This window comes from Melanotaenia boesemani, chromosome 13 (genome assembly GCF_017639745.1).
Source record: "Melanotaenia boesemani isolate fMelBoe1 chromosome 13, fMelBoe1.pri, whole genome shotgun sequence".
NCBI lineage: Eukaryota > Metazoa > Chordata > Actinopteri > Atheriniformes > Melanotaeniidae > Melanotaenia > Melanotaenia boesemani.
The window spans coordinates 9,142,617-9,156,987 of record NC_055694.1 but is presented as its reverse complement, the minus strand read 5'-3'; the positions used below and the strand labels follow the sequence as shown (position 1 = coordinate 9,156,987).

Genomic DNA, 14,371 nt, shown 5'->3' with positions numbered 1-14,371 from the left:
GACTCCAAAATATCAAAGTCAGACAACAGCTGTTGCAGAATGATAAATGTAAGATGGATGCATGTCAGGAGGCGACTGCAAGAGTCACTACTGTACTACACTGCATGCTAATGAACTGTGGATTTAGAAGCCCTGCTGAGAGCCTAATGTTTTCTTCCAGATGGTCAAACACAGGGACACCTCACCTCAGCTCCTCATTTACTTTCCTCCAGTTGGACATTTATGTTCTCCAATTGTCTGAAAGATTTACAATCTGTGTGAAAATGCTATGGCTCAAAGCGAAAAGCTTTTTTTCTTTTTTCTTTTTTTTTAAACTCTCTTCATATGCGAGGTTACCAACACCACCGCAGGCCCAGCAGGATGTCTTGGTACTCACCATGCCAGCACCACAGGGGAGCAGAGTGGCTTGCTGAGTTCCACACTTTAGTACAGTCATCCTAGCAAACGCTGTGGGCTTGCCCCAGGAATGCCTCCTGACCACAGCCTCAGTCACTAACAAGGAACAAGGAGTGCAAAAAAAGGAAATACAGCTATCAAACTCAGGTATCTCACCCAGTCACTCTGACAAACTGAAATAGTAATTCCTACTTGTGAATACCAATTTCTCTAGCACTGTGGGGGAAACAAACTCAGCAGAATGAGCGTTTTATGTTTGTGTTGTATTTGTAACAACACTGTGCCAGATAAGAGCTTCTAATGAGTGTTATCACCACTGTGCTGTCAGGTTCTGGGTTATGAGGGCTTGTCTCCCCTTTCAGGTGGCATTTCAATTACCCGAGTCTTACTGTTGCTGTAGCAAGGAAGTAGACAATACAGAAAAGAGCAGAGGAGACAGGGTGCTTGCCTCTTCTCTTAGTGCGTGTGTGTGTGGGTGTGTGGGCGTGTGTGTGTGTGTGTGTGTGTATGTATGTGAATGCAAGTAATGGAAATAGACTCCTTAAAATCAGAAAAGACAGAGAGGTAGATTTAGTCCCAAATGCAATCCTTACAGAGCTTAATTAAAAGTATCAACCATTATCATCCAGCTGAATTGCAAAACCGTGCTTGTAGTCTACCTGCAGGCACACACACCCAAATGGAGCAGAAGTAATATCCATTTATTTTTAGTTAACTCTTTTGATGACACAGAACTGGGCTGAACATGCCTAAACCCCCAGCAGACTTGGCAGTGGCTCTGTGCCACTTTGTCTCCCCTAATCCTTAACGTTCAACTCATATGTGGAGGAAGAGTCAAAACAGCTTCTTTCAGGCAGACTCTGTGTAAGTAGGTAAGTACAGAATAGGGCCAGGACAGTGGGGAAGTCCCATGAGCTCACTGTCTAGCCAGATACTGCAGCAGCTACGCCTACCTCCTCCAACTACTGACAACAGAGTGTTTCCAAGGAGCTTTGTCAAGGTTCAACACAACTGTGCAACATAAAATTAAACTAAACCTTCATCAAACTTGTCAAATACCAAACTTCAGATCCCATTCAGACCACTGAAGGCTCTCTAAGCTCAGCACGCGTGATGAATAAGTAAAAAAGAGCGGCTGTGACACATGATGAGTAAAACCTTCCAGCAAATCACCCACATTCACCTCTTACATTCTTTACTAAAGTTCTAATCTGAATCACTTCCTTTTCAAAGAACAAGACAAAGCTATTTTGTTTAGCAAGATAAAACTACAGCTCAGGACAAAGTTTAGAATCAGATGGGGTTGGGCTTACACCAGAATGGATAAAAAAAAAAATCTGCAAGATAAAGAAATCTAAAATGCCCTACGTTTCTGTTTCATGGGTGTGCAGCTGAAGAAAATGCCATTACTGCAAAGGCAAAAGTCCCCAAACTTTTCATATTTTGAATGTCTGAGCTTTAAAAAGATTTAAAAACCACTTAGTTCAAACCCCGTTTGGCTGAATTAACAGCATTTAAACTTATAGAATTTGTATGAGTGATACTATAATTATCACATTGCACTTTATTATGAATTAGTAAATGTAAGTTAAGATCAACACCAAGTGTAGTCTGACCCTCGCTTATGTGTTTTAACAACAAATTATATGCTCGGCTCATATAATAAAAGTATAATGAGTGTGATCAGGCACTTTGTGATAACAAAACTAATCAAGAAAAGAAGGAAAACAAAAATCATACGTTTTGTATGATAATAAGACAGAGGTGGAAAAATCTATTGTTTGCTATATTTGGATTCCTGTCAGTTGTGATATACAGTAAAAACAGTCACATTATACTCATCACTTTTCTCTGATTGCTTCTAGTTTTAACCTTTTAATATATATACTAAAAAAAAGGGGGGGGGGGGGCTATAGAAATACTTTTCATTGCTTTTGTTGTGTGTCTGTGTGGATGGGAGACTTATAATTACATTTGTTTTGTTTTCAATAAATGATTGAAATATCTCTTCATGGTCAAAATATCAAAGCAGATGAAATAAACCATAACATGCTTAAACTGAGAAGTTGGCTATTAACTCTAATAAAGTACATCTTTTATTTTAAAAAAAAAGATATATTGGCTCAGTGTATCTTTTCAGACTCCACCACAAATGTTTGTTTGTTTCTTCTTCTTCTTTTTTTTCTTTATTACATTTGTACCTAATATCATATACTGACTGAGAGATCTGCAGCAGTAGAAAAGGTTGGTTGCAGCATGACATTACTGGCCCTACTGGTACACTGACATGAATCTAGACTGCCCTCTAGTGGACAAAATATTTTCCTACTATAACACCACGCTATTTTTTTTCTTTTTTTTTTTTTTTTTTTTTTTTTTTGTTGTTGTTGTTGGTCGCCCCTCCCCCCACAACCTTGGTACTTACTGTGCATTACTCTTATCGACGAATTCGTTTTAAAATATAAACATTATTCGGCCATTTCTCTGGGTTAATTAAAACTTTTAACATTAAATAAATACAATTACCTGTTATGTCCTGGGTCCTTGCACTCACGGTGCAGGTGTCTTTGGATAGTGTACAGTTTTTATTCTCCAAATTAGTTAGTTACGCCTATGAAAGTGAGCTGGAACAAATATTTTTTTAAATATATTTTTCAGTTGTGCCCCAACAAGCTGACTTGTAACAGTACCATTAATAATATGGTATATATTTTTACTAAATAAATAAAATTCATAATTCATAAATTCATAATTCACGTATTAATCCCTGTTCCGACAACTTATTATTTCCTCCTTTCAGATAATAATCATCCAAATAATAGAAACTATGGTTTTGCACTGAAAACTAACACTGACAGAGCTTACTTGTTCATGTTAGCTAAGTCTCACCAGCATTAGTCTAGCATGTTAATAAGCTAGTTCAACCCTGTTTAACGCTGTACAGTCCAGCTCACAGGGAACTACAAGGCTTACAGAATACACCTGAGAACTGAGATGATCTTAATGAAATTTATTATTATTAAATATATTACCTTTGTTAATATTTTTTTTTCCCTGTGATTTAATTTGTGCTATAATAATCAATTATGAAGCTTCACTTTCTAAAACATGGGAGGAAAGAACAGGAAGTATAACTTTATGTTACATCTGTAATAATTAAGTAATATAGTAAAGAAGAAACACAAAATTCAAAGCCTATTTAGAAAGAAAATGTTTTGGTCTAGCAAAAATATTTAGAGAGTTTTCATCACTTTTCTTTTCAAGAACTTTCAAGTCCATTTCTGTTGAGATGATGTGATGATAATACAGCTTAAAAAAAAAAAAGTACATTTTCTCCTTTCACTGCACATTCCATGTTTGATATTCAGTCAGTTGAGGAAGTGTCCAAGTTATCTTTGAAGTCATTACTGGTAGGGTAGCCAAGGAGAGGACGAATATGATGGAACGTCATCCTGCATAGACATCATGGCCTTTAAAGTCGTGAACAATTTTCAGCATCATTGCTTGAGAAAAGTATATTTTAGAAACTGGTAGCAGGTGTGGGAAACTAGAAACTAAACTAGAAACATCCAACTAACTAGTCCTTAATGATAGCAGCCCATACCAGTACATCCACCCTGTTGAATGGTGCTCTGTCCATTGGTGGTTTGAACATATTCCAAGTGCCACTAGAACTAAATGACCCTTTGAGAAATCTTCAGGAATTCAATGGCCCAATCTTAAACTTTTGAATCTTACATAGTACTGCTTCTGTTTATCACTTTAGGCCACATTCTACACACTGAAATCTATATATTCTTAATACTGACCAGATAAATAATTGTGCATAGACTGTGAAAGGAATGGTTGATTGCCAGCAATCCTTGTCAACATTATATAATATTCTATAGCAGTTATATTGGTTTATGTTGTCACTGCACTTTCTACAGTGTTTATTATTGGAATACTGCACATTAGGAAATATGCAAACTATGATGGAATGTTATTCATAACAGAATAGGCTGAATATGCCTAAACCACAGCAGACTTGGCAGTGTCTCTGTGCCACTTTGTTAGAACAGATGATCTTATGACGGTAACAGTAAGGTTTATGTTGATAACAGTGAAAGTGATAGACAGATGCAGTCACTGACACTTCCTCCATCAGGTCGCTGTCAGAAAGGAAAGACAGCCCATATACCAACATGCCACAGAGCAGCTCAAACCCAGCTGTGTTAGTTTGACAGCTCAAACTGCCTCCTCTTCATGTTTCGAAAGATTTTTCTTGCAAGCTAAACTAACAAAAACAGACCAGTTACCTTTTCTAATGTATTTTCATCTCGCCAACGAATTTTGCCAATGTGCCTTATCTCTATATCTTATATCAGGAAATATTCAAAACGATATTAAAATCATTTTCACTTTGCTCATGTTACAAACATTTCCCCAGCAGATAGTGATCATAGTTTAGCTTTTCCTAGGAAAAATGTTCAAAATACAAAATTAAAGGAAGGTATGAAAATATTTGCAAAACAAATAAACAAATGAGATGCTGGATACAGATACCTACGAAAAAAATATCCCAGGGACAGCACATCTAAATTGTTTGGCCATTTTCAACATTGTCCAGAAAGTGCTGTTTGTGTCCACAACCAGATAAATGAGGTTGAGACCCCTGTTGTTTCTTCTGTAACTAACTAAATTATAAATCCAGCACATTACCTGAACATCAAAAACAGAAAATAACAAACCTATTTCTTTTTTAAAGCATGCAGCAGAGAATAAATGCTTTCCAGACAAGCAGATGAGTCGTAACAGAGCAATTGGGAGCAGCGAGGATATTAAGTAAAGTCTAAAAAAACAGGTTGCACCAGTTCTCTCACCATCATATTAGATAAAAAAACACACACAAGCACAAAAAACAAAACAAAAACAAAGTGGAGTTGAGCCAGAAAACCAGTGTGTGATTTGTCATAATACATGAGGGCTGACTTTTCCAAAATTTTGTAAGTATAACAAAAGACATGTCTGTTGCAAAACAAAAGATCTTTAGACACCTTGTAGGCAGCGAAGCCTGCACCAGACAGACCCAGAATGACTCAAGACACATACTGTAGCTAAAGAGTAAAATGGTTCCAAGTCTTTTTGAGTGGGTCATTGTGCATCTGTGCAAGCCACATGTTTCAGATTCTTTTCCTTTATGATCTGCATGCTTCAAGTTACAGAAAGGTATGTTCCAGCAATGTATTTTTGTAAATTCAATGACATAATCTTTAAAAAAAAAGTTTAAACTGGACAGATATAATATAGGCAGAGCATTTTATAATTACATGAAACTTTGGGGGACAAATGGTCAGATTAAAAAATGTGTAGGAAGTCAAAGTTAGCAAAAGTGACATTTCAATGTAAGATAAGAACTATGAGGGGAACCAAGTCACTCATTTTACCTCTAAACAAACTACATATAAAAGCAGAACATGAAGTGGATAAGGTTTATATCTGAAATGACTACATGGGTCATCAGTGACTCTTAAAAGTAACAGAATTTATAAAAAAAAAACAAAAAAACAGCTAAAGTGACACATAAGGAAAGTCCTTTCAGAAAGTTCTTGATTTCCTATTTTATGAGATATATAAATATGGCCATATAAAGTGTATATGCAAGCGTGGTCACAGTCATTGAATTCAAGTCATGCAAGACAATCACATGATAGCTAATGTAGTAGAAATGAAGAAGCAAAAGCTTGTGGTGAAAATGCTTCCCCAAAACTGGGAAAGTCCTTCTCTGTCCTGTATCAACCTTTGATATGTTCCTTTATTGTAATGTAAGAGAGTCTATGGTTTAAGATACGGCTCAGTCTCTGATTAGTCCCAGCTTCTTTAGAGCCTCGCGGCGGTTCTCTCCATTCTCTGAACGAGGACAGATAAGCACGCTGATGCCTTGTGATCGGGGTAATTTGGCAGACTCTCTGGACTGCTGGAAGCCAGTTTGGGCAGATAAAGACTTCTGAGAATCTGGCTCTTTGCTAGTGGTGTGGCCTGCCTGCAAATCTTCCCTCTTGGCATGTGAAAAATCTTTCCCACTCCCCAGAGACGAAGGACGTGGCCGATTGTTGCGCAGCTGCCTGGGGCTTTGATCACCACTGATGCTCTGACCAGACTCCATTGAGCTTTGGTGAGTCAGATAAGTACTTAGACCCAAACCAGAGCGCTCCAGGGTGGCTGACTTGATGCCAATGACCTTTGGAGTGGTTAGCTTCTTGACTGGCGCAGGAGGGGTAAGAGGAGGGGTACTACTGGTATTCAAAGGGCCATGTCCAGTCGGGTCTCTAAAAGCTGCAGGTACTGGGAGAACATTAGATGCCTGAATGGGAGGAGCGGTAGAAGTAGCTGATGGCAATACGGTGGTAGGTGTTTCAGGCTGGAGGGGGACAATGGCCGGAGGGGGGCTGCTGACAGGGGTGTAACATGGTGAACATGGTGTCATTGGTGGTGTATGAGCAGTTGCTGGGCTGATTGGAGGAGTGGAAGCAGACCATGACTGTCTGGTTTTGGGAGGAAGTTTAGGGCTCAGACAAGGGTTTGCATCTTCCTCGTTGCTTTTAAGCAGTCCGAGTTTTCGGAGAGCCTCCATTCGGACCCTCTGAGGGTCCAAAAACACCCTGTCATTGCTGGGGGACAGTGAATGCCCTGAATTTCCAGAAGAGCCAGCAGGTGCTGTTTTGTGTGACTTCAAAATAATGTTGGGAGGAAGCTTCTTTGGCTTTGGGGCCACAGCAGGTGGACTCCTTGGGTCAGGAACCCCAGGAGAAGAAATCATTTGGGGATTGGAAATAGTGATAGGGGGAGGTTTGGTCGGAGGAGCTTTGGTCAAAGTGGAGCTCTCAGAAATTTTCTTTGAAAGATCTCCTGCATGTAGCAAGTCCTCCATTGCTTCTGGCTCAGTGAATATTTCTGCAGGAGGAGGCACATCTTCCACCTTCTCTGGATGAGAAGAAGTGTCTGGTTCATCCATGAAGTCTGAGGGAGGAGGGATTATATCCAGATCATTTTCAGAGGCCTCTGTGCTTAGTCCCATTATATCACCAGAAGGTGATCCAGCAGGATCAGGCTGAAGCACCAGGTCCCTTGCTTTAGGAGCTTTCAAGTTGGCCATTGAAGCAGGAACAGATAACAGTTCAGATGTCTGATTCACAGTGTTTTGCTCAGTTTTCCCAGGAATGGTTATCGTTGCAGGTGCAAGATCTGGTGTGTCTTGAACAAGTGGCAAGAATATTCCATGACTTCCAGAAGCAGACGTTGAACGGGAAGTATCTAATAAAAAACAAACAATTAATAAAGTTGGTGTTGCAGTCAGTAATGTTACTGAAGAATCTGCATGACTGAGAAACACAACTAGCTAAGAAACTATGCAAGACAAAGGAACATACCGTTTACTCTGATCTGATCCATTCCATTTTTTTCTGCTTTTGACAAAGCATCTGGCTCGTCATTTGATAAGCCGCTGTCCTCCTGCACTTCCAGCGCCTCAATAGTTTCTTCCAGATACATGAGACACGCCCTCTCCTCTGCAGATAGGTGCTCCATACTGTCATCACTCTACACATAAAATAATAATAATAATAACATTAGTAGTAATAATCCAGATATAGCATATAGTAATAATACAGATATTAAAAATGATATGATTTCACTCAATTTAATCTCAAATATAATTTTTCTTAACAAATGCAATGGAATGACTAACTACTGGATACCGCTGTTATACTAGCTGAAACAGCTTCACTTCCACTCATTATTTCACATTTAACTTTCTTATATTGTCTGTAAATGGCCATTACAAACACACCAACTTTGGTTCCTTATTTTTATTTTCCAACCACAAGCAGAATCATTCTCACATGCAGTATATGATTACCCAGATAAACCAATGAAATGTGTTCATGAATTGTTACATAACAAACAAATCAGTGACGGGGGCAGACGACTGAAACGAGGAAATCTACAGCAGCACTCACGTAGCCAGAGTTCATGCTGATTACACTGTCACAGCTCCCTGCACTGTCCATATTGCTCAAGGATTCCATGGCAACGCCCCCAGGCCACGTACCACTCTTCGACATGAGTGCAGGACCTGCTCTTTTTGTTATACAAATCTCACAGAAAATCAGTCTGGTGAGGAATCTAAAAGGTTAAGGAGAGAATATATGAAGACAACAAAAATACCAAACAAGAACTAGATGATATTTGTGTGGCTCAATGGTCTCTGCAATACAAAATGTTAATTTCTTTAAAAAGTAAATATGACTCACAGAGAATAAATGCTCAATAAACAGTAAGAGGCAAAAATTAGGCAGTAAACAAAAACCATCTTTCCATTAATGTGGCAAACAAATATCATAAATTATAACTGACAGATAAATGATCTTTATATTTTAACAGCTGTCTTGAAATAGGAACCAAATCACAGTCATACCAATATTTTAAGCATAAGTACTTATGCTAATTAGGTTATTAAAGTAAAGTAATGTTTGATCTACATTCAAGACACAGTCTGCATTAAAATGAAATGAGAGCATCAACAAGAGGGTGGATAGCTTTAAAATGCTAAATCTTTTGAGGAATTAATCATTTATTAGTTTCAATATATTTAGCATTAAAGCAACAGTGTGCAGTTCTACACATTATTAAGATGCAGCTCTTAGGATCTAACAGAAACAATGAAGGTCATTGCAAAGCTCAATGTTGAAAATCCTCCAAACAACCTGTATTTGATCTCAGATCTGCACACTGACCACACCATCAATGACTATTAACAAAGTTTACCTCCCACCACGCAGTTTAGAAACAAACTCAATTTATTGGCAACGTGGTTCAAACTCTTTAATTAATCTCATCCCAAACAAGCTCTGTGAGGTTCTAGTTGGGACATTGAGGTGCCATGTCTGACAGTATGCCATCTTTCTCTTTCTTCTTCAGGTAGTTTTTGCACAGCTCATAGGTACACTAGAGGTCATTATTTTTATTATTATTATTAAGTTATTATTATTATTATCATTAATGACAAAGTTGGAACTTATCAAACAAGCCTGAAGGCAGAGCATGACACAGCAAGAGAAGAGCGGCGGCTCTATGAGCTAAACATGCTTATTAACGATTTCCCCCTGTGGGGGTTACATGCTGTGGAATCAGGTTTTCATCTATCTGACAAAGAGCATAAACACACTTAGTCAAATACAGATGTTCCTCAGATCACTTCAGTCTTTTGTTTTTGGGGATTTAATATGATATCATTGCAGAAACTCTACCATGTAAGCCTGCTACCTGAAGCTGTTTCTGGGGTTTTGTTGCAGACACTGCAGTTAGATGTGTGGTATTCAGTTAGCAACAGTTAAACAACTTTCCTGCAGACTAGACACACAGAGAAACTTAAACCGGCTGTGTCGAGAATGTGTACTCTGTACATAGAGCAGCTGTTCTACAAACTGAGCTAAATGTTGCCCCATTAAAGGTGTTTTAGTATTCCATCATAGTACTCTATTTCAATAAAATAAAGACAAAAATATTGTGTTAAAGCTTGCAAACTAAGGTGTATTGTTCTCTGGGAGGGTACAGTCTATTAATTATTAGATAGGAACTGCATAGCTTCAGAAAGAGTTGCTTTTTCAGTTAGTTCAGCAGCAAGGAGCAGGGGAACGTTTTGTTATAAGAAAGCAATGTTGAATTCAATCAAAAGTCACTGAATAATGCTTTAAGACATTCGCAAATTAACAGGCATAACTGCATTCAAAAGTGACAAGCTTTTTGACATATTTTGTATCATATAAAATCAGAGTGCAGACAGCTGACATGCCATGCAGCACTGCACTGTGTTGTTCTTCCTGCTCAAAACTCCATGTGCACATTAATACCAACCAGTCAGGCATGAGGGACCTAAAATAGAAGAGGCATTACTCATTTATCAAAGCATCAAAAAGACGTCACTTTTACCTCATCACAAGATGTTTGGAGTAAAAACAAACAAGGCCGGAAGTCCATCCATAACACAACACAGAAAATTAAACTTCTTATAACTTTAAAGTCCTGTCTTTCCTTCCTTTTAAGAGTTTAAATGAAAGTGCCACAAGCAAACTCCATGAACAACAGGGATAACTGAGGGATACTAGCACATTACTACCTGCTATATGACTTATTCCTAGCTGTAGCTGCAGTCATTTTAAGGTGTGTTCTGCAAAGCAATGCAAAAATAAGTTCATTGTTCTCTTATCTCAGGGAATATCTGATTAAACGTGTGAGTTGCAGAAGTAGAGGCTAACTGTGTGTGCCCGTGTGACTATTAGTCTACAACTTAAGCTGCATATCAGTAGATTAATAAAATAATATGCCCCTGAGTGTGTTAATGAGAGCTGCTTTCATGTGAGTCACAAAATGTATGTGCTCAAGGTATCAGCTTAAATATGAACAGAAGCATTTAAAAAATGAAAGATCACATCTACAGAAACCTTCACTGAGGATAATTCAGGTCTGTACTTACTGTCAAGTATGTCGAGGTCACCCTTTCTGTCTCTTCTTGATGTTTTTTTTTTTTTTTTATTCATAGCCCAAGCGAACTTTTATTTCCAGAGTTAAAAAAAATCTAACACACAGTGGGTCTTCAGATTATTTCTAGAGTAAACCCTATGTCTGGGCCAAAAACGAATTACTACATAAATTATTAAGTATTTCTCCACAAAAGTTTCATAGTTAAAATGTAATGACAAAAGAACTTTTGAGCCGAGTTTAAAAGTAAATTTAAAGAAGCTGTGACTAGATGTCTGCTCTATCTATGATTCAGCTTAACGATTTCTTTTCTGGAAGGAAACTCCCCACAATGTCAACACATTAAATATGAACTAAAAAGAAAGAATAATCTACTTGTGAGCTAGGGATGTGAGCAGTTTCTCTTCTCACATTGGTGCAAGAAGGTATTTTTAGTCTTCTCGGAGAGGAAGCACTCATTTAACATCCCCTTAGATCATCACAATAGGAAATCTTCCCTAAATGTGAAGACACCTGCAGCTGTCCGCAAGAGAAATCTTTATGGGAATGGTAATATGGAGAACAACATTTTTCATCTGCTAACACGAACACTTCATAAAGACAATTGAGGAAAAACCTGATCATCAACACCCACATTCACACGTTTTGTGGAAACAAAACCTGGTTGACAAAACATGTACCGGTCTTTCCTAGTGAAAGCTTCAATAACTGCTAATTACCGTCCCTCCCATTACAGGAACTTTTTTAGATCAGCAGAGCAAGAGAAAATCATCCAAGCCAACACCTCTCGAACTTGAACAAGGCAGCAAACCTGCAGGACAGCAGTGGAAAAAGTGCGCTACACCCACAGCTGAATCAGGCCTGATGGTGACAGGAATGTCACTTTGCTTGCTTTCACAGGTTCAGCCAAGCACTCTGAAGTGGTTGCGCATTCTGCTTGAACTGTGGCGGAGCAGATACAAGACTTTAACTGCAAAGGGGAGGATCAGCTCCGGCTCTTTAATGCGAGAACAGCTGCACAGTTAGACTTATTAAAAAGTCAGGAAACCATTATTTATCGTCTTTGATGACAAATTACAGTGTGTTAGTACATCAGAGATCTAAAAAATGTGAAGCATGTATTCAGAGGCAGAAAGTCAACTTGAACTGGTTTAATGATTTACAATAAACAAAAGTTCATGGCCAGCATCTGGTTGAGCAACTCACAACTCACTTAAATGAAAAGAAATATTTCATTAATGTTTAGCATGGCAGGTTGTTCTTCTAAAACCTCTATTGACTTTAGTGGACTAGTAGTATTTGCGCCTTTTCTGACAAAATGTACACTCATTTAAAAATAAAATTAAATAATTACAGTGATTCATGTTTTATTCATAGAAAAAAGTGCAGACTTTAACTGATAAAAAAAACACTTGTAACGTTGGTGCAATTCTAAAGAAAAACTGCTTACACAGCATAGTGTAAAATTTCACTGAAAACAAGGGGAAAATGCAAGAAACGCCTGAATGAGTTAAAAAAGCCTATATCCAACTCCTATTTGGCATAGGAACTAAAGATATTTATGCCCCACATATTAGTTAAAAACGTTTTAACCATCAAACACAGATTTAGCTTAAGAAAATAATAATAAAAAAATAAAAAAGTAGCTAACTCTGTTCCCATGAGTACAACTAAAGTACTTACCGGAGTTGTTAAAGAAAATCTCCCAAGTCTTCAATTTCCAGCTGTTCGCACACGCACGCACACACACCCAAACACACACACGGAGCTAGTTTTGAATGTCAGTCCATGGCAGAGATGCACCTCAGTCCCTGTCGACGGCTCTGCGCAGTTCTGCGCAGTTCCTGGAAGTCAAACAACGCAAACACTTGGGACCGACACGGGAACAGGTATGAAATACTTGCAGCAAGGTGTGCTAAACAGCTTCCGGGCTTTTTTGTGAGGGACCAATCAGAGAGCGACGGCCTAATACGTTTCCATCAGACTAATGAGCGCACCCAGAAAGTATTTATTTACCTTTATCTTTTATAAGAAGAAAAAACAGCCTATTATTCATTAGCTATTTAACTGCTCAGCGCTTTAGTCCCATTATTTTATCAACAAAGAAATAAGTTATTTTAATATTTCACAAAATTCACTGACGCATGTTGTATTTTATGCAGCCTCTTATCTGATTTGTTAAAATAACTTATTTGTTTTGTTTTATTGTCATATCGCACAAAAAATAAGGTAATACTTCACACTAAGGCAGCTACATAAGGTTAAGCTCCATCACCAGAGAACAAACGTTTAACTCACATTAACCATTAGTGCATATTTTCCTATGTTAATCATGTGCTGCGCTATGTACCAGAATGTCTTCATACTTGAACGCTTGGAGCACTCTAGGAAGAGATTTTCTAAATTAAATTAGATTATTCTTGATTAAATAGAGGTTTATAATAATAATTAAAAACAAGAGAGAGAGAGAGAGAGAGAGAGAGAGAGAGAGAGAGAGAGAGAGAGAGAGAAGACCTAACCAAGAAACCTGTGGCTTTAAAATAGTTAACTAAGTTCTTTTTTTTAAATCAGACATTTTTTTACTGTTTCTGCAACATTTCTTAAGAACTACAAAGTAAGAAAATACACGATGTTTACTTTACCTGAAGGAACACAAAAAGAATAATTAATGGTCTATAATTATTACAGCACTTGGTGTGTTGGATGTAATGTTAAGATAAGAATGTAATGCAGGAATATCCGGTTGTGTGAATCATAAATGAGTGTGGATAAAGACATGAACTAATTAGTAAAATGTCTACTTTTTGCTGTTCACTGGCTGGTTCAGATCTGATCCAGAAATCTCATTTAGAGACAAGTCAGTATGATCAAAGACGTTCTCTAACTAATCATCTAATGATTAAATAATTGGACCTTAGATCTGTTCAGTCTTCTGTTCTATATGTAGTTATTCTTTAGGAACTACAAAATAAGATCTTAGTAATGATTGAACAACTTGCCTATACTTCATTAGTTAACAGACCCACGTGTGTACTCCCCCTTTGTAATTAACTTATTAGTAAACTGAAGTTAATCATTATGTAATGGCCAACTAGCAATTTCTCAACGGCATTTATTACGTTATGCCTTTAAAAAAACACACACACATCTTCACCATTTTTTTTTATGTCTCTTACTTTGTAGTATCAGCTTTTCTGTGGTGCACACTTGTTATCCATTAAAGCTGGAGAAATGTCAGATGGCTACTAGCGTCAGCTGGATTCTGCAGAAAATTAATATCTATCCGTTTGTTGTCATACTTCAGTCTAAACCAAATTGGCTCAAATTTAACTCCACAATGCAACACATGGTACCCACTTTGAGCAGCTGCAGAGTAAATAAACTCATCATCAGTGTCTGAATATAAAATTCTTTAGTTTATTATCCATATTTATTATTCACTACCGGTCAGTTTCAC

General features: G+C 37.7%; 1 protein-coding gene across 4 annotated transcripts; it reads right to left on the bottom strand.

The window, feature by feature from the left end:
- Positions 1 to 3,715: 3,715 nt before the first annotated feature.
- LOC121651717 (specifically androgen-regulated gene protein-like) lies at positions 3,716 to 12,807 on the bottom strand. 4 transcript variants are annotated; one of them, XM_042004110.1, is made up of 5 exons: positions 12,598 to 12,807; positions 8,394 to 8,559; positions 7,806 to 7,974; positions 7,355 to 7,689; positions 3,716 to 7,267 (listed from the first exon to the last, which is right to left on the bottom strand). In XM_042004110.1, exons 2-5 carry the CDS (start codon positions 8,496 to 8,498, stop codon positions 6,230 to 6,232), a joined length of 1,647 nt encoding a protein of 548 aa, XP_041860044.1. In that variant the 5' UTR covers positions 8,499 to 8,559; positions 12,598 to 12,807; the 3' UTR covers positions 3,716 to 6,229. The 4 variants fall into 4 exon arrangements, with proteins under 4 accessions (XP_041860044.1, XP_041860042.1, XP_041860043.1 ...); XM_042004108.1 differs by having other exon boundaries at positions 3,716 to 7,689; XM_042004109.1 differs by lacking the exon at positions 12,598 to 12,807 and adding an exon at positions 10,910 to 12,569 and having other exon boundaries at positions 3,716 to 7,689.
- Between the last annotated feature and the right edge of the window lie 1,564 nt (positions 12,808 to 14,371).

Coding starts and splice junctions, on each gene's coding strand:
- LOC121651717 (XM_042004108.1), bottom strand. CDS start 8,498: ATGTCGAAGAGTGGTACGTGGCCTGGGGGCGTTGCCATGGAATCCTTG. Junction 7,975..8,393: donor TCAGCATGAACTCTGGCTAC/GTGAGTGCTGCT, acceptor TTTTATGTGTAG/AGTGATGACAGTATGGAGCA. Junction 7,690..7,805: donor GGATCAGATCAGAGTAAACG/GTATGTTCCTTT, acceptor GTTTTTTATTAG/ATACTTCCCGTTCAACGTCT.